At 42.4% G+C, this 21,730-nt stretch overlaps 1 protein-coding gene across 2 annotated transcripts in view; it reads right to left on the bottom strand.

Moving 5' to 3' along the window:
• timm50 (translocase of inner mitochondrial membrane 50 homolog (S. cerevisiae)) overlaps positions 1-21,730 on the bottom strand; it is a 55,486-nt gene that overhangs the window by 2,141 nt on the left and 31,615 nt on the right. For both annotated transcript variants that reach the window (XM_044202677.1, XM_044202678.1), the window contains 5 exons: positions 12,376-12,434; positions 11,240-11,359; positions 8,244-8,348; positions 6,934-7,032; positions 130-286 (listed from right to left, as the gene is read on the bottom strand). In XM_044202677.1, coding sequence (XP_044058612.1) covers positions 130-286; positions 6,934-7,032; positions 8,244-8,348; positions 11,240-11,359; positions 12,376-12,434 — 540 coding nt within the window. The remainder of the gene's footprint in view (positions 1-129; positions 287-6,933; positions 7,033-8,243; positions 8,349-11,239; positions 11,360-12,375; positions 12,435-21,730) is intronic.

Here is a 21,730-nt window from a genome sequence, read left to right as displayed (position 1 = left end):
AAAAAGCTTACTTCCCAAAATGAGGAACTATTCATTTAAAATGCAACAAGTAACAGAAAACAAAATGCGACCATTACTGAAAACAAAAGTGAAGAAATGGAGCCCCGAGCGCTTCGTTCGCTGTCTTACTCTTGAGGAAGTTGGCGAGGTCGTAGAGCGTTCGGTCCTCCGAGTTTCCGTCCCATTTCTTCAGAGCCATGCCGTTGAAGGGCTGCAGGCTGAACGCCTCCCGCTTACAGTCCACCACGATCACCTTACTGGTGTCCCGGTTCAGACATGACACATCCTGAACAGACAGAGTGACAGAGACGGGTCCAGACGTTAGAAATAAAAACCTGATACAGTCCACCATGGAAAAGATCTGCTCTCATGTAGAGACAACGGTGATGGAGGATTTATTTTTATTCTGCTACAGATGAATACGACCCATGATCTTGAAAATCACAAAGTAAAAACACACTTTGGGTTTGTTAGGTGTTGTTTTAAATCCCCCCCCCCCAGCATAAGCTGCGGGACCCCGTTGAACTCTTTAGGGCCTAATCAAATAAGCAACTTTATTATCTTTATGATCCTTAATATTCAAATTAAGGCCCACAAAACACACACACTTTCTCTGGTAGCTCCAGCTGGTGACTATTGGTGTGTGTGTGTGTGTGTGTGTGTGTGTGTGTGTGTGAGTGAGTGAGACAGATGGAGAGGGACGCTGCTCGTTGTCACTATCACCACGCTCATCTGGTGCCCAGCCCCCAAAAACTGTGTGTGTGTGTGTGTGTGTGTGTGTGTGTGTGTGTGTGTGTGTGTGTGTGTTTAAACCCCAGCGGACACATTCGTCCATCCTCCTCACAACAAATGAATAAAAGGCATCTGTCTTCCTTCAGTGTGTGTGTGTGTGTGTGTGTGTGTGTGTGTGTGTGTGTGTGTGTGTGTGTGTGTTGGGTAAAGCTATAATGAAGCTCAAGTGTCTGCACACACACACAGTTGTACAATAATGACTTTTAAGTACATTCACCCCCGATTTCACTTCAAATGGTTTAGACCGGTGAGTCAGCACCTGAGCGCTGTCTTTCAGGCTCGATTGTTTTGGTGCGAGTTGCGGGTTTTGGAGATATCGGCCGACAGTTTTGTGTAGGAAATTAAACTGCTCATAACAAATCTGTGGATTATCTCGAGTAACCGGGTCATGATTTCTGTTGAGTTTTTCAAATATAGTTTTTGGGAATTTGAGCACCACAAGCCGAGTGCCATATAGTCCCATTATATTAAGACATCGCTACGCCAGATATCTCCAAAACTCTGCAACTCGCACCAAAACAATCCAGATGGATAAACAGCGCTACAGGTGCTGACTCACCGGTCTAAACCATTTGAATTTTGTGCTGCAGGTAAGAGGAGAAATATGTATTCTTGATTTTGGGGGTGAACTGTCCCTTTAAGGCCCTTTTTAGTGCCATTTTTAGGGCGACTCATTTGCATGTCAAAACAAATTACTGAATGTATCAATAACCATACAAGGAGCAATTCACTCTGCTGAAATACAATATTCAAATATCCGAGGATCGATTATCTCCCGTCATTCGCCTTCGATAAGGTTCAGCCAATCACAACAAGCAATGTAACACACGGCAACAGCTGCACGGCAACGTAGCGACAATGGCGGATACGCTTACAGTTTACGTCTGGCAACAGTGCCCTTCGAGAAAGCCCAGAAAAACTCAGACACGGCCACTTCAGACCCAGTCAGCAGTAAAACTAGATCTTATAAATACATGCTTACAGGCCATGAAGGTGCAACAGGTGGGCAGGTGGGCAGGTAACCTCCAGCCTGCTGCGTCAAGTGGTCGCTGTTTACTGTTACGGTTTTATTCAATTTTATTTACATAGCGCCAATTCATAACACAAGTTATCTCATTGTGCTTCTCCTGTAGAGCAGGTCTAGACCGGACTCTTTAGTTTAACACGATAGAAGCGGACCAGCTGTCGGTCTCTGTGGATTTTATGACTGTAGACTAGACTGATCTCAGCAGACCTGCAGGTCTCCTCTGAGCTCGTGTCTTCTCAAACGTGGCTCGCATCTCCGACATGTAGTCAAACGGTCTCACCGTCATCTTGTTTTTTCATGGCGCTTTAAACTTTATTAAAAACAACGGGAGAATTAAAAAAAAGAGGCACGTTTCGCTGTCAATTTTTCAAATGTATTTATTTATTTATTAATGACACTATGAATGTAAAAAGGCCTTTCTCACCTGAAAATGTAAATCAGTAATGTTTTTTAAAGTGGAAATTATCAGTCAAGAATTCATCGACAGCCTCAGCACTGTGTAGAACTTCAGAATAAAACTCGTGTTTGGGAAGCTTGTCATGTTGAATTTTCTTTAAAGATTTCGTCACAGACATGTTTATTCAAACTGTGATCATTTTTCAGATCCTCGTTTATTCTAGTTTTATAATAAATCGCATAAAATAAAACTTGTTGATGTTGGTTAACTCTCCCGGCCTGCAGTCATTTACACACTCAGAGTTACGTCAACGAAAGGTCGCGGCCCGACAACTTCTCCGTCTGTCTTTGTATGAAAAGGCCGCTCGTCATATCTGCTCTGTGATGTTGTTGGCAGGAGCCGTCTGCGGCTGCAGTCTCTGTCTGGAGATTAGAAATAGAAACGACATCTACCGCTGTGAAGAGCAGACGCTGCAGCAACGACCAGCAGAGGAAATCCCTGCAGCTCCGTTCACTGCAGCTCAAAACATGAACACATCTGATGTTATATAACATATAACGTCCCAAACAGCCACGTGTCCTCGAAAATAAAAAATATATATAATAAACAAAACTTTTAACCAATTTGTGTCCTTAATTTTATTCATTGTTTGTTTTTAGTTCAATATTTATCTGCAAATCTGCAACATAGGCTAAAACTGCTGACGTTTGTCTGAGGGACTAAGAATGGGCCTATATTATTTTCACTGTATTTATGTTCATACATGTGAAATATTTTACATCATTTTAGTTATTTATTAAAATAAATTCTTATCAAAGATATCCGTGGTGTCATTTTTAGCTGAAAAGGCTGCATGTGTATGTGTGGTGTGGGTAGGGGTGGCGACCGGAGGTACCGTTCATAAATAAATAATTAAATCTTTATAAAGGGGGGTCATTTTGTCATCGCCTCCTGAATTCTTCAGTTTTAGATAGTTTCGTTTATGAGGGGGACAGGGGGAAGTGACCTTCTGCCCTGCAAGCAGACATGATGATGAGATTGTGTCCATTAACCTCCTGACAGTAAACCCTGCACGGACAGCAGGAAGGAATAAAAACAACAAAGTCTGAAGGACGACAGTTAATCCAACTGTTGTGTTGTGTTTCTTATCCCGGCAACAGCCAACAAACAATAAGACGTCTGATCCATTTCAGGCCTGCAGCCGACGCTCAGATGCAGGGCAGCAAACAATAGCTGCATGTTGGTCAGGTTTCTAAGAGGGTGAGGAAGGGTCAACGCACTGTGGCTTAGGAGGACTGAATGTTCTTCAACTGCAGATGCATGTTTAGCCGTTCGGGGTTATTACAACATTTCTGAAACAATATCAGACAGCAGAAAATAAAACATCAAAATGCTGCCATGTCAACACGCCCAGAGAGAGCGTCCAGACTATGTGAGACGGATGGAAAACAAAACTCAGCTGTTCATAGATCACATGCCGGACATGGGACCTTACAATTAAAACTACGTTAAATGTGTTGATTATTTATTGAGAATTTGTTACAGATCATTACCACTCGTGGTAAAAAAGTGCCTGTCTTGCAGTAGGCACCGGAGGACAGGCCATGTTGTTACGTCTATGAAGATTCTCAGTCAAAATCACAAGGGCTTCGATTTTATTCCATTCTCTGGCATATCCCACCTACTATAAAGGGCTGGACGTCTCACAATTTGATTTAGAATCAATTTACGACTCAATAAAGAGACACTGAGGCAATATTTTCAGACCCTTACTCCAGTGCACTGTGTGTGAATTACAATATGAAACATCACTGGCAGCTGAGATAACTGGCTTGGATGAAAGTCATAAAACTGAGAAACGTGTGAGGGAGTACGCTGCTTTTATCTATTAAAAAAATAAATTACTTAACTACCATCATTTGGAAGCATGTTATAGTCTGCCTGTGTGAGAATAATGAAATAAAAATGTTTACTGCAGTTACTAACCTTATGTTCTCTCAGTGCGTGTCGGTCGGTCGGCTGGTTTCCTGGTGCTGGAGTTTGCGGCTCCGCTCGGTCTCCGCTATCCTTCACGTTTGCCTTGCTAAACTAACTATTAAGGTATTAAATCCAAACTCTTGCCTTCATTAAATACGGACTCATGATGAACTTTTGTCCGGTGCTGCAGTGTCCTGTCGCGTTACTGTTCCACCATTTCTGGTTTGCCAAAATAACATTATTAGGGACGTAGAAGAACTGATTTTTTTGAATCTGAGAACTGATTCAGAATCAGAAAATAAGAATCGTGTTTCTAATATAAATCATTTTCCCCCCACTCCTCCAACTGTACCTTAAAGTGTTTCCAGGTGTTGGGGTGTTCTACTCGTGTAAAAAAAAAAAAAAAAAAAAAAAAAAAGGTAGTATAAAGCCTTTAGTGTCTCCAGAGGGAGCTGTGTGAAGTCTGATAAATGTCCTCAAGTGATGTCACTCGAGTCAGCGCCGGTCGGGGCTGAAGACGAAAAGTTTGAAACTGAAACAAATGTGCTGGTGTGGAGTTAGAAAGCAGTGAGCTCAGCAGACCTCTGCAGCCCGCTGCTCCTCTCTGCTGCAGGCTACGCTAGCCGCTAGCTAGCATAACACGCATGAATCTCCATTGAAATGCTGGCGGTCGACTTGCATTGTGGGTAATGTAGGCGGCAGGTTTTGACAAGGAAGGAATGTGTGGAATAAAAAAGATGGTATCTGGTTCTGCTGCATCAATATTTGATCCTTTTTGTTTTCAAACTGTCCATCATGAGTCTGACAATATTATAGGAGCGCAATAATAAATCAGTGGACTCTTAATTACTTCTGTCTGCACGGCTCACCCGGAGTTCTACGGGCCGTTAATTGACGGGCGTCAAACGAGGCAACGCTTAGCAACAATTACAGCCCCACCGTTTCTAAATAGCCTCAAAAAGCTGTTTCTTATCAGCTGACATATATACGCCAACATGTGTGCAATAAGTTAATTACACCGAACAGTCTGGCGCCATTATTTACTCCACTGCAGTCGAATATTTGCTGCGAGGTTGGTGGTTCAGTCCCAGAGCTCCTCCTGTTCACACGTCAAAGACAAAACCCCCAAACTGCTCCCAACGTACATGTATGCAGATCGGTTTGGTGTGTGCACGATACAGACTTACACCGACAGTTTAAAGTGGTTTAGTTTATCTGTGCACTGAAGTGCATTTGACAGTATTTGGATTAAATCCACAGATGGCAGAAAATGCACATCGATGGACACAATAAAACAACATTTTTTGGGACATTAACAACTTTCTCTTGACATATGGAGCATTAATAACTCTCTCTTAGCATCTGTTGCATTCAGGTCTGTCTTGGCGTTATGGAGATGAGATGATAAGTGTGTCTTCTTTCTGGGAAGTAGGTTAACCAGCTCCTTACAACCTCCAGACTGTTCGTCAATAAAACGCAGAGATGACAGTTGGAGGGAGACAGAAGGAAGAGGAGGAGGGGGAGGAAGAAAGGAGGGAGGGGGAGAGAAACATGAAGGAGGGAGTAAAAGAAATGGAGCAAAGGAAATAAGAGAGAGAAGGAAGGCAGGAGTGAAGGAGGGTGAAAGGGAGGTGAGATAAGAGGAAGAGGGGAGAGAGGGAAGGAGGCAGAAGGTTAATGAGGCCTGAGAGGAAGACGGAGGGGAGGAGGGAAGGAGCGGAGGAGGAAGGTCTATTGTGGTGGAGGAGGAGAAATCAATGGCAGCAGCAGAAGGCAGCTATGGAGAGCAGACACGGGGGGCAACGCAGCACCGTTTGTGGAACTGCGTACAGGTGTTTATCAAGTTTCTTTACAAAATATCAAGTTTGGAAACGACTCTGCAGCCCCGGATTTATTTAAGCAACTAAAAAACACGATTCTTTAGTCAGAAAATACATTTAAGTAGGTAAATAAGTTTTAGTATTTTCGCAGTTTTAGTAATAAACTGTTCAGAGGTTAACTTTCCAGTCGGGTAGAAAGGAGAGTTGAGGTCACGGCGAGCACCTGGAAGAGTTTATTATCAGGTTTTAATGCAGTTTCATGTGGTGAGTGATCACCGTGCTCACCCTTGTTTAACTGGTGAATTTAAAACAGCAAAATCGACAATGTCCAACTAAAGACAACGTGAGAAAAATTAAATGTATCTATACATTTTTAATAGCTATACTTCTTCAATGTATATTAATTATTTGTTTTTTCTTTTTTGAAATGAACGTTTTGACAGGATGTTGATTCTCTATATTTCTAATTCTATGAACTGACACCTTTATTCTTGTAAACTGCTCTGTGTCTTCTCTCTACGACAGTGTTTGTTTAATTATGTTCATCTGACGCCACTTACCTGTTCCAAAGAGGTTGGACTGTGACACTCACTGACCTTTCATACCGAAAAATATTTGTGCTTATCATTCTTCTGCATTGTAAACTAACAAATATGCAGCAAATAAAATCTGCTTATAACAGGTTGCAGTGGCTTTTAGACGTCAACAGAGCGTTAAAGCAGTGGCCGTGTCCATTAGGAGCCAGGAGCTCTAACGTTGTCGTGCAGCAGACGCAACAGTAGAAACGCTTTCTTTAAACAGCAGCAGATGAAGCAGAAAAAACGATGGCAGTCTTTGACCTCGGTTTCTCTTCTGAGATTCAGCAGTGAAGAGTTACCTTCACACACACACACACACACACACACACACACACACCGTACCTTAACATGATGCCCCTCCATGTAGTGTGTTGCATCTCTGAAGAGACGATACATGACGAAACCCTGAGGGTCGATGCTGTCAATCAGAGGATACGCCGTCTGGACACACACACACGCACACACACACACACACCAAAGGAAGACAAAAGAGTCATCATCTTCAGCCGTAACACACATTTAAATTGTTATCAATTCAATTACACCAAGTTTTTCCAAGTAAAAACACAAACCCTTCTCTGGTTCCAGCTTCTCCAATGTGAGAATTAGCTGTTTTTTCTGTTTCTGTAACATCGTAAACTAAATATTTTTAGGTTTTGGACTGCAGCAGGAAACTTTCACTGTCTGTCTGTGCGTGTTGTGTTTGTGGCCTGCAGACGACTGTAAACAAGTCGACACACTTCACACACAAACAGAGCAGAGAGCTGACTGACGACTCCGTTAGCATCTCAAAGCACAGAGCAGAGCCGAGGACTGACGTCATGTAAACAGCAACAGTTAACTATTTATTACAAACACATAACCCCACCTAAAACCACAACGTGTCGTTTTCACGCTTTGCTTTTTGTACGGCTTTTAAAGTGTTAATTAGTGAGCTTTTAGTTGCTGGTTGGTGAATTTTGTTACCTTTGAACAGAGCCAGGCTAGCTTTTCCCCCTGTTTTCAGTCTTTGTGCTAAGCTACGCTAACTGGCGTATAAGCATATTTCCCAAAACTTCAAACTATTCTTTAAAAACATTACCTTGTTAATGTTAAATAATATCAAATACAACTTCAACACTACTGGTTGTGCAGTTTCATTTCTTTGGAAAATGGTAATAAAAAAAAATACTTCTGATGTTCGGATAACAGTTTAGTGCAAGACACGGCTTTCGGTCACGTGTTGGACCAAGCAGGCCGATCACATCATGGATCAGTGTGGTTATTCCCTGCTGGGGGGCCAAAACAAGTGATGACAGCTGTAAAACCATCAAATAACATCGCTGCCCATAGACTACCAGTGGGACTAAGACCACTTTTACCTTCCGTGACTCTACACTCTGCTGCTGGTTAGAACGCAGACTGCTCATCAAATTGTTAACATGTTATTAACACGACTCTTAAACTGCGTGTTTCCTCGGGCAGCTTTCTGCTGCTGACAGTAAACGACAGTGAAGCCACATAAATCGGCAAACAGCAGATCTGATCAAACAGCAGTCAGCTCACATCAGCATGACAGTGAAACCTCTGAGGGCTTATTTAGTGATAAACACAACGAAATTATCTACAGGCTAGTGTGTGTGTGTGTGTGTGTGCGTGCGTGCGTGCCTCACCATGCCTGTCTCTGCAGTGAAGATGACGATCTCGTAGAGCGGTGCGAGCTGCTGGAACAGGTAGTCGATGCCCGGACGTTTCTTAAAACGCCAACCTGTCGACAACTGCAAACACAGGCGGAAAAATCAAACCGGAGTGAAACAACAGCAGCTTTTCAAACATCGTAAAACCACTTTACAATTAAGGAGCCGTGTTTAGCCTGACTGACATTGGACTTAACACCAAATCTAAAATATCCAGTGCCGAGTTATTGACTCAGATGCAGAATGAGACACACATGAATGGGCGATCAATGTACAATTCTTTCTGACTCTCTCTCTTTAACCCTTTAACAGTGGCCTTGAGTATTAAATCACATACAAACTAAACCAGAGTATTGTGATTATTGTGATTTATCATTAAATAATAATACTTACTGCTGGTTGATGCAAAACAAATAATGGGACATGGAGAATCTTACAAATGATGAGTTATATTATACTATAGGGCTTCCAGCAAATTATAGCAGTGGCAAGACAATACAGTGATGCAACCTCTTGGTAAAATCAAATCTTAAAAACCTTCAGGGGAAAAGAGCTGAGGTGTTATTTCACATAACAAAGGCCACGTGTTTAATGAGCGAAGTGTTCAGAGCAGAAACCGAACTGAGGACTGAAGAGGACATGAAGGATGTTTTAGACTCAGCAGATGAAAGTGAGTTCTGGAAGTTTATCAAGAATGCAATCATGTTATCTTTCAACGCTACAACTGTGAGCTAAACACAAGAAATATGCCGTTCACGTTACAAAGTAGTCCACCAGGAACGTGCCCTTGCATGTGTGTGATTGGCCAATGCAGCGCCTTGCCGGACGGCATTGCAGTCATTTATCTGTTTAAGACTGTTCCTGAGTCACTTTAAGTCCAGTTTATTTATATAGCACAATATCCCAAATCAAAAATTTGCCTCAAGGGGCTTTACAATCCTTAGACCCTCATCTAGTCCGGCTTCAGAGTCCCGGCTTAAAACCAGAGAGGACAGAGAGAGTGCTCACAGTTACGGCCCCAAAAACACACTTTTATCTGAGAGCTTAGATGATTTTACTTGAACAGTCTTTTTATTTCTTATTAACTGAACTACAATAAATTAGGTAAAACTGTGTGTCTACATACTTTTGGCCATGTAGTGTATATGTTACAGTTGTGAGACCCAGCCTGATCTTGAAGTTAAGATTCAGAAAATACTTTTTGGTCCACAGGAAAGTGATGGGAATTTGACTTTGACGTGGCTCACAAGTCAGTAAAAACACAGAGCAAACACTGTATTTATCACGTTAATTGCTGCTGGAATCAACAACATTTTGATGATAGAAGAAGGTGGGTCGACTATCATGTACGGCACTAACACTAAGGACTATCTGTGTGTGTGTGTGTGTGTGTGTGTGTGTGTGTGTGTGTGTGTGTGTGTAACTGTAGCAGCAGGACAGCCAGTTTAGTTACGGTCAGACGCTCAGAGGTCGTGACCTTTTCCACTCAGGACGGCTCCTGTTTGCTGCCGCTTGAGTTAAACACACACACACACACACATCAACAACTGTGACAGTGAACAGACTGATGTTTTCACACAGTGAAGCATTTTCTTTCGTTTTTCGCAGGACTCGCAGGACTGGCTGATGATCTGCAGCTGTGATTACAGCTAGAAAATGGTGGTGACAGTAGGATTTGGTTGGAGGGTGAAAGTGTGTGCGCAGGGCTGTAAGAAAGAGGGAAGAAAGCTGGAAACAGAGCGGGTTTGTGTTTGTACAAGTTGTGAAATAGATAGCAATGATGGATAAGTGTGTGTGTGTGTGTGTGTGTGTGTGTGTGTGTGTGTGTGTGTGTGTGTGAGATACTGAGGAAGGTTCAAGTTGTGGGGCAGGTGAAACTACTTCTGTTTGTGTGTTCGTCTGTTTTAACAGGCGGCAGGTGTCGAGTTACGGCTGCTGCACACCTGTCAGGTAGGTGGACAGAGTGCGTGTGTGTGTGTCTAAAAAAAGGGGAGCATCTCAGCAGATAATAAGTCGGCAGGTGGTGGGGCACACCTCCGACACACACTCCATATCCTCCACCTGTCCCATAAAACCATTAACCTCCAAATTCTCCTCCCCTCCTTCCTTCTCACATCTTTAAGTGTTTCCTATTTTCTTTTCTTCTGCTTCTGTTTGTTCTATGAAGCAAGTGTGTTGCTAAATAATATTCTATATATACAGTTAAACTGATTATCTCTATATTTCTCGGCTGGGGAAGGACTCCAGAAGAGTAGAGAACTATCAGAGGAGGAGTAAAGGAGGAATGCAGAGCAGGAGTGAACAGGAAGAGAAAGGAGGATCAGAGGTGATAGGAGAGAGCATTAAGGTCTCAGCATGCTTCAACCAAAGTGCTTGTCGGATGGTCGAACTACATCTGAAACTCCCTCCACAAACACTTACCGACGTCTGAAACTACTTCACTCAGTGATTGGTCGGGTGTTTGGAGGTGAGAAAGTACTTTGAATTTCGCTCCCAAGCTCTCTTCAAGCTTACTACTGAAGTAGAATTAAATGAATTAACTTATTTTTATTGATTTATTTATATTTTTACAACTTTTCTTGACTGAATGCATTAGTTGTTCTTACTGTTCCTTCACTGTGATGTTCGAGCTTCACTGTGCAGAGTGACGTATGTGCAGTTTGTTTTCACATTCATCTGCTGTGATCACCTTAAATCTCAGATTAACACCTGGATGCAACTGTAGGATTTATGACATCACAGCTAGTTTGGAGCCAATCATGGTCCAGTGGGAAACTTAGACAAGTGTGATGTGGAAACTTGAAGCCTCCGGGTCAGAAACTGGACTTTTCAATGAAGTAAGAAACATCTCTTTGCATATTCATATATTCTGGATTTTTCAAGGAGGGAGAATAATGTGGGAAAACCCATATTAGATGATTTTAAAGAACCGTGAGAACTCCTGGAGTAGAGGAGAGCGTGAGGAGACGTACCGACCACTCCGGGTGCAGCAGGACGTCGGTGAGCTCCAGCACCAGAGTGTAGGGAGGCTGGTAGTACGGCTCCTTCAGAGGGTCCGGCAGCAGCTTCGGGCTCGTCGGCTCGATGATCATCTGACCGTGACATCATCAGCAGGGGACCAACAACCAGACATACAGAGACAACAGGTCACACTGTGCCAACACATTAACCATGAACATATTTCATAACATCTTCCAGAGTCAGATGAGGAAGTCTGCAAAAAAAAAAAAAGATTCAGGAAGTTCTGGCATCGAAAGGGAAAATCTACACCCACATGTGCAGGACTGAATATTCCATCAAGAGACAGTAGATACTATTTTGGGTTCATATTACCACTCTGAAAAACCAAACAGGAAGATAAGATGCCATATATTGAGATATGACTGCACTACAGATACTGAAGTTGATGTTGGTACAGAATATACATTCATGAAAAGTTTTCTGAGGAAAACCCAAACTAGAATCTGATCCTGCAGAAATCTCTAATCAAACTGAGATGTGTGTGGTTACTTCCGTTTAAGAATTACATTTTCCCATCCAGTGTCTGCTACAGCAACAGTGTGTTTCCACAGTAATGCCTTATTCAAGCCATCACTATTCATCCAGCTTCTAGCTTCCTACCGCCTCCTGCACGGGCTTTTGTTTATTTGTAATTCATATTATATATATATATATATGTATGTCTCTGTGTACATATCATACATTTTATAATACAAGAAATAATGTGCAAACAAAAAAAAAAATACAAATCCCTCCCCTTCACCATGGAATAAATTCTTTTGAGGAAAATGTGTATTTATTCAGGATTCTTGGCCTAAAACAGCCAAATTTAAAAGCACAGAAGTCTAACAATTATTGGCATCAGCATTTACAAAACCCACCATATGCAACCACACGTCAGTTTGCAAATTTCAAGGAAAAATACATAAAAAAATCAAACCTGACATGTCCTCAGAAGTAGCTACAGTCCTGATGATTTCATTATATGTTTACATGAGGTTTGTTAAATTATTTTAAACTGAATGATTTGATCCCCCTGGTTTGATTTGATGACAGAAAGGTGCATGAATGCGTCACTTGAAGTTCAGGATGTCTGACGTCCACTCACCTGTCTGTAGTCCTTGAAGTATTTGAAGGTTCTTTTCAACTGTTGGACAACTGGAGGGTCTGAAAGGAAGAATGGAAACAACACAGCGAAAAAACTGTTCAACAAATGTCTATGAAAGTCTCTCGACCTTTCAGGGTCTGGAATACACAGGATTCAATTGAATTCTTTCAACTCATATGAATGAATGAGGGCATACAAACAAAGTGTTAAAGCCTACGAGAGAAAGCACAGGAAGTGGAGAATCATCTGCTAAATGCAGACGGATACAAAAGAAAAATAATACTTACATAAACAACGATGAGCTCAACAATAAAATTATCAAGGATGAGACAAGAAATTTCTGTGAAGTGGTTAGATCCCCTTTAATACAGACAGAGGTGAATCGGAATGAGCTCAGCTGTAGTCTTAATGGGTCCTAAAAAAAATACAACTCCCTTAGGAGACACCATCACTAACAGCTGATAACATCTGAGCAGCTCAATGAGCGTGTCTGGACAAACAGCCAAGCCACGCCGAAGGTGAAAATGCAGGTTTTTGAAATCAATGTTCATGTGACGGACAGCTGATATTTTATGCTGACGACTCACCGATTTTTCATGACAAAGTATTTAGTGTCTTTTCATCCAGAGCCCTCATCTTGTGGTGGAAATTAGTGAACACATATATGAAAGCAGATATTAAAACCTTGCAATGAAGACGTGCTTTTGAAATGGATCTAGTTTTAAATCCAAATTCCTCTGGATTAAAAAAATAAAACAAAAAAAAAAACAGTTCAAGACGTTGTTTCAGGCCTCTTGGACAAGTCAAGTATAATTTGATTTTTTTGACATCTTACTCTAAGGATGTCCTGAAAAGTCTCAACACAGACTATGAAATTGTTTTAATTTCAGAAATTATACATATGATCTTATATTTTAATTTATATTACTTATTCACAAACTGAATCAGGCGTACAATGTGTTAATCAACATGACTTGGTGAATAAAAGTAGATTTTGTTTTGTTTTGATTGTTTATATTTGTATATTATGTATATAAACATGCATTAATGTGAGGCTTTGTGTACGTAATTATTTAAGTCAATGTTGGATATGTCCTGGGACAGTGTACAGTTTGTAGGCTTTACAGTTTATGCCGTTTTTTAAATATCCACAAACCATAAAACTCTGATATTAGACACATATAACATGTATAACTATGAACATCTACAATGAGTGTTACTGATGTCAAATCTAACAAACCATAAATGAAGCCGCACCAAACGTACAAGACGTTCACAGACATTGTACTTTTAGAGCAAAGCTGGATCTGATTGGTCAGTATGGCGACACGAGGCTCAGCTGAACACAGTTATTATCAGTGTGACGATCAGAGGAGTCACCTGGTTTGACCTGCAGCCTGAGGCAGAGACGCGACCTGCTGATGACGACGCTGATAAGCCAGCTAGCCAAGTCTTGCTAACACCTCCAGCTGTCAACACGCTAATGACTTATAATAAAGACTTCATTTCCCATGGGGCCGCTGGTTCATTACTGCAAATAGGAGGACAATAGCAAGATACATGCACGCGTGCCTCTCTAGCCGTCCATCTCTCTCTCTCTAAACACACACGCTGAAGCTAGCATGCTCGGGTCCCAGGGGACTCAATACCCCAGAGTTCATAGCAGCGTGCTAAAGCAGGAAGCAGAAGCCATCTGCCACAGTCCTGCTGTGATGACACGCTGATGCTTTCACACGTGTGGGTGTGTATACATGTATGTGTATGTGTGTGTGTGTGTTATCAGATGGGGGAGGTAAATAAAGATCCGTGGTGGCACAAAGGTTAGAGAAGACGAATGTACAGAAAATCAGTCAGTGAGCAAAATAAAAAGGTTTGATTCATCTTTACAGCAAACTCAAGCCCTGTTTAAAATTTTAAATTGAAGATACAGCTCTCTAAAGGAAGACAAACTCTATATGTGTGCTCACGTGGAATACGAGGCCCCCCAGCAGGTTTTCACAGGGTACTGTTTGAAAATGTCCGGTATTGGACAGTTTCTGCAGCAACAGCATAACAGTGGGGTTTTTTAATGCCTTGGTTTGGGAAATATAAACATTTAAACCCGTTTTATAAAATGTGCCAAACTGCTCATTGCATCAGTGTGCAAGAACTCTAAATGTGTCACAGAAATAATGTAATGTAATAATGTAAACACTAGATTTAAATATTTTGTTGAAGTGAAAACGAGAAGCTTCTATATACTGTTGATAAGGTACTTTGTGCTTGACTTTTTGCCTTTATTCGATAGGAACAGCTGAAGAGAGACAGGAAATGAGAGAGGGGATGGACACAAACCCGGGCCGCCACGGAAAGGACTCAGCCTGCTACACGGTGCGTGCATTCTACCAGGTGAGCTATCGGGCCGACCCCAATAAAGCGATTTCTAACCGATCATACAGTAACCCTTTAAAAGTTGACAGCAGCTTCCTAAAACAGGCACAGCAGAGTTTCTTGAGGAGCTTAACAATCCAAATGTTTTTGTTCTGGACACAATACAGGCACAAGCAACCAGTGTTGAGTTTTGAGGTTTGATAAGAATCATTAACACTGGACTCTTGTTCATCTCAACCCACATTTGCTCATTTCTGCTGCATCGGCCCGTAAAAACACACCGGGACTGAACAGGCTGCCTCTCTGGATCCCTGATTAAACAGAAGGTGTGCGTTTTGAGGAATGAAATGAAATGTGTGTGTGTGGTATGCAGTATATCGCAGTGTTCAGCCTCATCAGTATGTGTGGATGCCTTCTGTGATGTGTGCGGGGGGGGGGGGGGGTAAAATGTTAATTGACTGGGGGTGAGGGTGGGAGGAGAGGCGGTGATGGGGCAGGACGGAGGAGGAGTGGAAGTGATGTCTCAGGGTTGCTGATGAACAGATGATGACAGGAAAAGGATGAAGAGGAGGAAGAATATTTGTCATCCTGTCAGCTTCAATTACTGAGTGGAGGAAGTCTGTGATGGTTAAAATTTATGCCCAAATTTCAGTGGCCACTTTTCACTCTTTCACTAGCCAACCAGGTTTTCAGAGTGACTCGGGGGTCCTTATTTGTAGTTCTTACGGTCTTCTTATGGTCTGATGATCTTCGCTCTGTGCTCTCTGTGATTTTAGACTGTACGTACTGGTACTTGCAAACAAGAAAGGATCTGAATCACCATATGTCACATTTATTGCTGAAACAATGAGTTGATTAACTGATTAGTCCATCTGCAGAATTGATCATTTAAGCAAAAATGCCAAAAATGATTAATTCCAGCTTGAGTTTTTTTGCCTTTAGTCTTAAGGTTTTGGACCGTCGGTCGTACAAAACAAGCAACTTGAAAAGTCACCTTGTTATGTTTTAGTTTTTGACTTGATGTCTTTAGGCCTGAGAGAAACAATATTTAGAAATATTTTTTATGCATGAAATTCGACCGCTCAAGACTCAACACTCATGAAAAACCTGTTTGCTTACGTTAATGAAGTCTGAGGTGCGGTCAGGAGCTCGGGAGCTCAGTGACCCCGGAGCCATGACCCTCCCACAGCAGGGGAGTGACGAGGCAACATAATGGCCCTGTCAACATGCAGATTTTGAAAACATGTCAGGGACGGCTGCTTTGGCTGTCCTGTCGTCTAGTGGGTGCTTGAAGCTACCTAACTAATGAAATGGCTACTTGTGTGTGATGTTTAGGGTAACACTGCTAAATAACTGCTGCTGTGAAGATAACCTCAACTTTTACCATTGTCATAATTTCACGTTTCGTGTAGGTGTGAATGGCTGTATCAGCCCTGTGACAGACTGGCAACCTGTCCAGGTGTACTCCACCTACCGCCAACTGCCTCCATTTAGGGTCTTGAAGTTAAGCAGAGAGTTGTTGAGCGATTAAAGTTTTGTTGGTGTGTCAGCTTTCATTGCAGACCCAGTCACACAGATCCCTGCAGCTGGTTTCATTACTCTCACTTCAAATCAATCAAAATGATCTCATATTTCACCAAACTGGTCTTATAATTAATCCTTACTGGTGGTGGAGAAACTTTAGTTTGACTTTGTTAAATTGCAAAATTGTACCAACGCCAGCATTTGTTAGTAAAATGACTGAGATTCCTGTTTGTCTGGTGTTGTCGTCTGTGTGTTTCATCCTGATGATATTCTGGGAGGGTGAAAGAGACGCCACCTCCTCCTCTTTCTTCTCCTCCTCTCTTTTTTCTCTCCTTTCATCTTCTCCCCCTCTCTAACGGTCCTCCTTTCATAGTCAATGTCGGCTCTTTGTGTGAGAGGCCTCGCTTTCCGTCGAGCTGTCAGATCAGGGCTGTGTGCGTTTTCCTCGAAACCGGCCTGGGTGGGCTGATCTGGGCCAACCAACCTTCCTCCTGCCCTGAAACGGATCTGTGAAGCCAGTCAAGTTATCCTGGCTGAGGTTATCATACTATGAGTGTACAGACTTGGCTACTATGTATGGCAGTGCAGAGGCAGATAGAAGGGCTATATAACATCGGCCCAATAATGGCCCGATCCGATAGACTTGTAGCATCGAGAACAAGCTGTTGACAGTTGCTGGTCTTATCCTGTGCGGTCATAGACAAATGATGCAGCAACTGGGACGCCTCACAAGGTCCGGAAAAACTACAAGACTATAGTGTGAATTTTGCCTTCTCTCAAAAGTTGTGTTTGGTGATGTTGACATTGTTGTCAGATCCAAATACTCCTCACAGGTCCAATCAAAGAGCCAGGGCTTTTACAGCTGACATTTTGAAACATTGAGAAAGAGGAAGCCCAGAGACCCAAAAGGAGTTTGATTAAGGGACTTAAATTTAGTTAAATGAAGTTCATGGGAAAGTGGCTTCACAAATTAAAAAAAAAAAAAACACTTTATCTTGAAATACAAATACTCCTTTAACTTCATTTAGCTTTTTGGAAGGAGCTCCACATATTTTGAAAGTGAAGAAATCTATTTTAAAATTGTGGTGTTTCGTGGTGTGGACAAACACAGTACTACGCTATAAAGGATGGATGAAAAAAAGAAAGGAGTGGATATAAACAGGAGGGAGGAGGAGGAAAAGAAAACAAGTTGACAAAAGCCAGTTAAGGAGGGAGAGAGAAAGAATGAAGAAGGGAGGGGGTTGACCAAAATAATGAGAGAAGATGAAAGGAGTAGAGGAGAAGGGGAGGAAAGAGGGGAGGAAAGAAGAGAAGGAGCGATAAAAGAAAACAGAATAAGAGTAGAGAATGCAGGATAAAGGGATGGATGAAAGACGACGAGGAGAGGAAGGAGAAAAGATGAAAGAATAAGGAGGCAGAACAAAGTAAAAGAGGGAGCATAGCAGATAAAAAAGTGAAAGTAGGAGGAATAAAATGAAGGATAGAAGGATTGGGAGAAATTAAATGGGAAGAGAGAAGGTGGAAAAGGGGAGAGAAAGATGGAGAAAAGCAGAGGAGGAAGGAAATAAGGGGAAAATGGAAGATTGCAAAAAAAGCAATAACAGGGGAAAAGGTATAAAATGAAAGGAGGGGGGAAAGGAGAGAAAGAGGTAAGGGAAAGAAGAAAGGATGGAAGTAGTGAAGGAGAAAAAGGGACGCGAGGGGAAAGAAATGAGGTAAAGAGAAGAAGGGAGGAGCAAAAAAGGAAACGAGGGATGAAATGAGAAGAAAGAGGGATGAAGAAAGAGGTAAAGATGGAGGTGTGGAGAGATGGATGGAGGGGCCTCCCTCCCAAACAAAAGCTGTGGTCAGGCTCAGCATCTGCTTCACAACAACACCTCCTCCTCCTCCTCCTCCTCCTCCTCCTCCTTCGTCAATCGTTTGTTTTCTCTCCGGGTGACAAACGGCAGCGTGGCCCAGCCTCTTCAATGTTTGGACCGCTGTGTGTGTGTGTGTGTGTGTGTGTGTGAGACACATGTTAGCAGCTTGAACACACACACACACACACACACACACACACACACACACGTTCCAGGTTGTAGGGCTGGTTGATGTGACTGAAATCACTATCGCCATATCAATTAGGGAATTTAAATACAACATTTTAATCATTTTGATATATATTAAAATGTGGTAAACTCGGTGGTGCTTAAGCCTGGAGTCAACTTTGCAGATGAGTGGTGGACAGGTGCTACTTATATTTTGTGAAAAAATGTATTCAAAGGTTTTTCTGAAGTTAATACGAGGCTCCAGCAGTCTGAGTTAGACAAAACCAAGTGGATGTGTTCCACAGTTACAGTGTTTTTAGTATAAAATCAGTCAGACAGCGTTTCTGGAGGTTACTGAGCTACAGTAACACAGGGAGGGAATTCAGTGACTTTGTCTCCGTCCGACTGCTGAAGCCCCGCATCAGCTTCAGATAAAGGTTTGAATACATTTTTGCACAGGATGAGGACTGTGGATTTTGTCCCCCAGCACTTACACTGGAAGTCCTTCAGAAAGGGATCTTAAAGGCCGGTAGGAACAGGAGGAATGATTACAACGGCCGAAAACCTGACTGTTGTTTTAAAACTGATTTGAAAAATTGTGAACCTGTGCTTAAAGTCCCGGAGGAGTGGAACCCACTCACTTCCAAACAGTTAGACATTTTGGCCTTCATTAATGGTAAATGACTTGTAAAGCGCCTTTATAGTCTTCCGACCACTCAAAGCGGCATTCACCCCATTCACACACTGATGGCAGGCGCTAACTGCTCACCCGTCCAAAGAAACTAATTCACAAACACACTCACACACCGAAGGCGCAGCCCTCGGGAGCAATTCGGGGTTCAGTGTCTCACGGGATCGAACCGCAGATCGGTGGACGACCAGCTCTACCACTGAGCCACAGCCGCCCCGTTAGCAAGGCGTCATCGTTTACTTCAGAGGAAATCCATCTGGCTGAAAGCTCAGAAAAAGCTAATAAGTGCACCTTGAGTAGAGATTGTTTTTTAACAATTTATTTTTATTTTTTTGCATTGTACTGTGGACGGTTAAATTAAAAAAATGAATATAAAATGCTAGAAAACAAACAGTACTTGTCTATTTGCTATATGTTCAGGTGTGTATGTGTATTCATCAACTATTTCATGTGGGAGAGAGTCAGACGCCATCGCCGGGAACACACACACACACACACACACACACACACACACACACACACACACACACACACAGACAGAGGAGACTGGCTGTTGTTGTTGGCCTGTGAGGTTTAAGGATCATTATGTCATGAAATCCAAGGGCACTGCTTTGTGTGTGTGAGTGTGTGTTTGGGTATGACTTAAGTTACCTTCAGGGACACATTTCAGACTCAAAACCAGTTAATTGGGGACAGCTTGTCCAACTGGGGGAAAAAGTTGTCCCCCCAAATTTGGAAACAGCTGATTTTTGGGTCAGTGGTGAACGTTAGGGTAAGGGGTAGGCAAGTAGTGGTTATGGTTAGGGTAAGTCTCCAGGAAATTAATGTAAGTCTATGTAATGTTCTCAATTAAAAGTGTGTGTGTGTGTGTGTGTGTGTGTGTGTGTGTATAAAGGAGGTGTCACATATCCTGGTTGCTATGGTATCCGACACTCCTCTGCATCACGCTCACGAATGCCGCCACTTGGCACGCAAACAGTCTGTAGCCAAACGCGTCCCATAAGACCATTCATATATCCATCACTCCATCGTCCTTCCCTCTGCTCACCGTCTGCTGCTCCCGGAGGAGGAGGAGGAGGAGGAGGAGGAGGAGGAGGAGGAGGAGGAGGAGGAGGAGGGGAGGAGGAGGGGGAAAGCAGGGGATGGGATGAAGGAGAGGATACTGGAGGAAGAGGATGAAAGAAGAGGAAGACAGGATGGAGGAGGAGAGAAGAAGAGAGCTTGGAGCAAAATAGGTGAAGGTGAGAAAAGGTTGGAAGAGGAAGAGGAGGATGAAGGAGCAGAGATTATCTATCTTTGCTCCCTGAGGGATCATGAACTTTTACCCTGTTCTCTAAGCTCATCTGGGAATATTTGGCCCCGGCCCCTGAGGTCCCTAAGACGTCCCTGGGGTCATGATTGGCCCTCATTACTCTGAAGAGGGCTGATGGGAAATGTCCAGAGGAGCACTGAACGATGTATAAGTCACCTTTCAGTAAAATCAATATGCGATGATGTAATAATCATAAGCTGATGTAATGACCATGTGACCGCTGCTTCCATCAAGCTCCAAAAACCGTGACGTAACATGACGTACAGACCATGTAAACGTAATGCTGTGGGTTCAAATCCAGCCTGACAACATTTCTTGTTACGACTAATCTTAAATTATAATTAACCAAAATCAAGCTACTCAATACTTCTGTCAGTTAATTCACAATAAAAGCCACGATTATCTTTGCTAGAAGACTTTTACTGTCACTGTAAAGTACTAAGCTGAGGATTTTTTTTATCCTCAATTAGCTCAGACGACTGTTGGCCAGCCCTTTTTAAAGGATACGTCTGGAATTACTCTCATTGTAAACAAATCCCATGAAGAGACAAGGGCTGCAACTTAATCCACCGATTGTTTGGTCTGTAAAGTATCACAAAATAGTGAAGTATGTCCTTTCCTAGAGCTCAGTGTGACATCTGCAAATGTCTTGTTTTGTCCAACCAAAACTCCAAAACCCAAATATATTCTACATTATTCTATATGCTATCACGGCAGACATGCAGCAAACCTTTACAACTAAGAAGCTGGAACTAAAGAAATGTTTGAAAAATTACTTAAAACGCTTAATCTATTAACAAGAGTTGGCAATTAATGTCTTAGTCTGTCGATCAACAAAGCAATTTATCAAGAAATAGTTTGAGCTGTAGAAAAGCCCAAACCAACAACATGTCAGTCCGTCTCAATACTTTCTGACTTCCTGTCTGCGGCTCTCAGCTCCGAGCCCGTTGGTTCCTACTGAAGATGTAAACTTTTAAAAACACCTCACAGATATATAGTTTCATGTTTTAAAAGGCTCAGTTCCTCAAACAGCTGCTCGCTGTAGCTTTTATCAAACAAACAGGAGGAAACAGAGCATCTGTTGGGGACTATTTTCAGCGGCGGATGAATCCACATGTGGTGCTGTAGTGAGTGTTTGTGGCAGCAGGACGGTGTGTGTGGGACGGAGTCAGAATAAACTAGTGTGTGTGTGTTCGTGGTGATGAAGGAGCATGTCGCCCAGTGCAACAGAGCGGCTCGCTGATGTGTTTTAACAGTTTCTGGACATCAGTGGAGGCTGTGATACACACACAGTACGCGTTAGCAGATCCGTCCACTGCTGGTTTGAGTCTGCACGTGAGATTAGTTGACCAAAAGAAAAATAGAGAATATCACTAGACTTAGACTGGCGGTTGACCACAGACCAACAACATAAATATCAAGCATGTCTGA

The sequence above is a fragment of the Siniperca chuatsi genome, linkage group LG7, assembly GCF_020085105.1.
Source record: "Siniperca chuatsi isolate FFG_IHB_CAS linkage group LG7, ASM2008510v1, whole genome shotgun sequence".
NCBI classification, from domain to species: Eukaryota; Metazoa; Chordata; class Actinopteri; order Centrarchiformes; family Sinipercidae; genus Siniperca; species Siniperca chuatsi.
The sequence above is the reverse complement of the archived record's forward strand: the minus strand, read 5'-3'. Positions and strand labels throughout refer to the sequence as shown.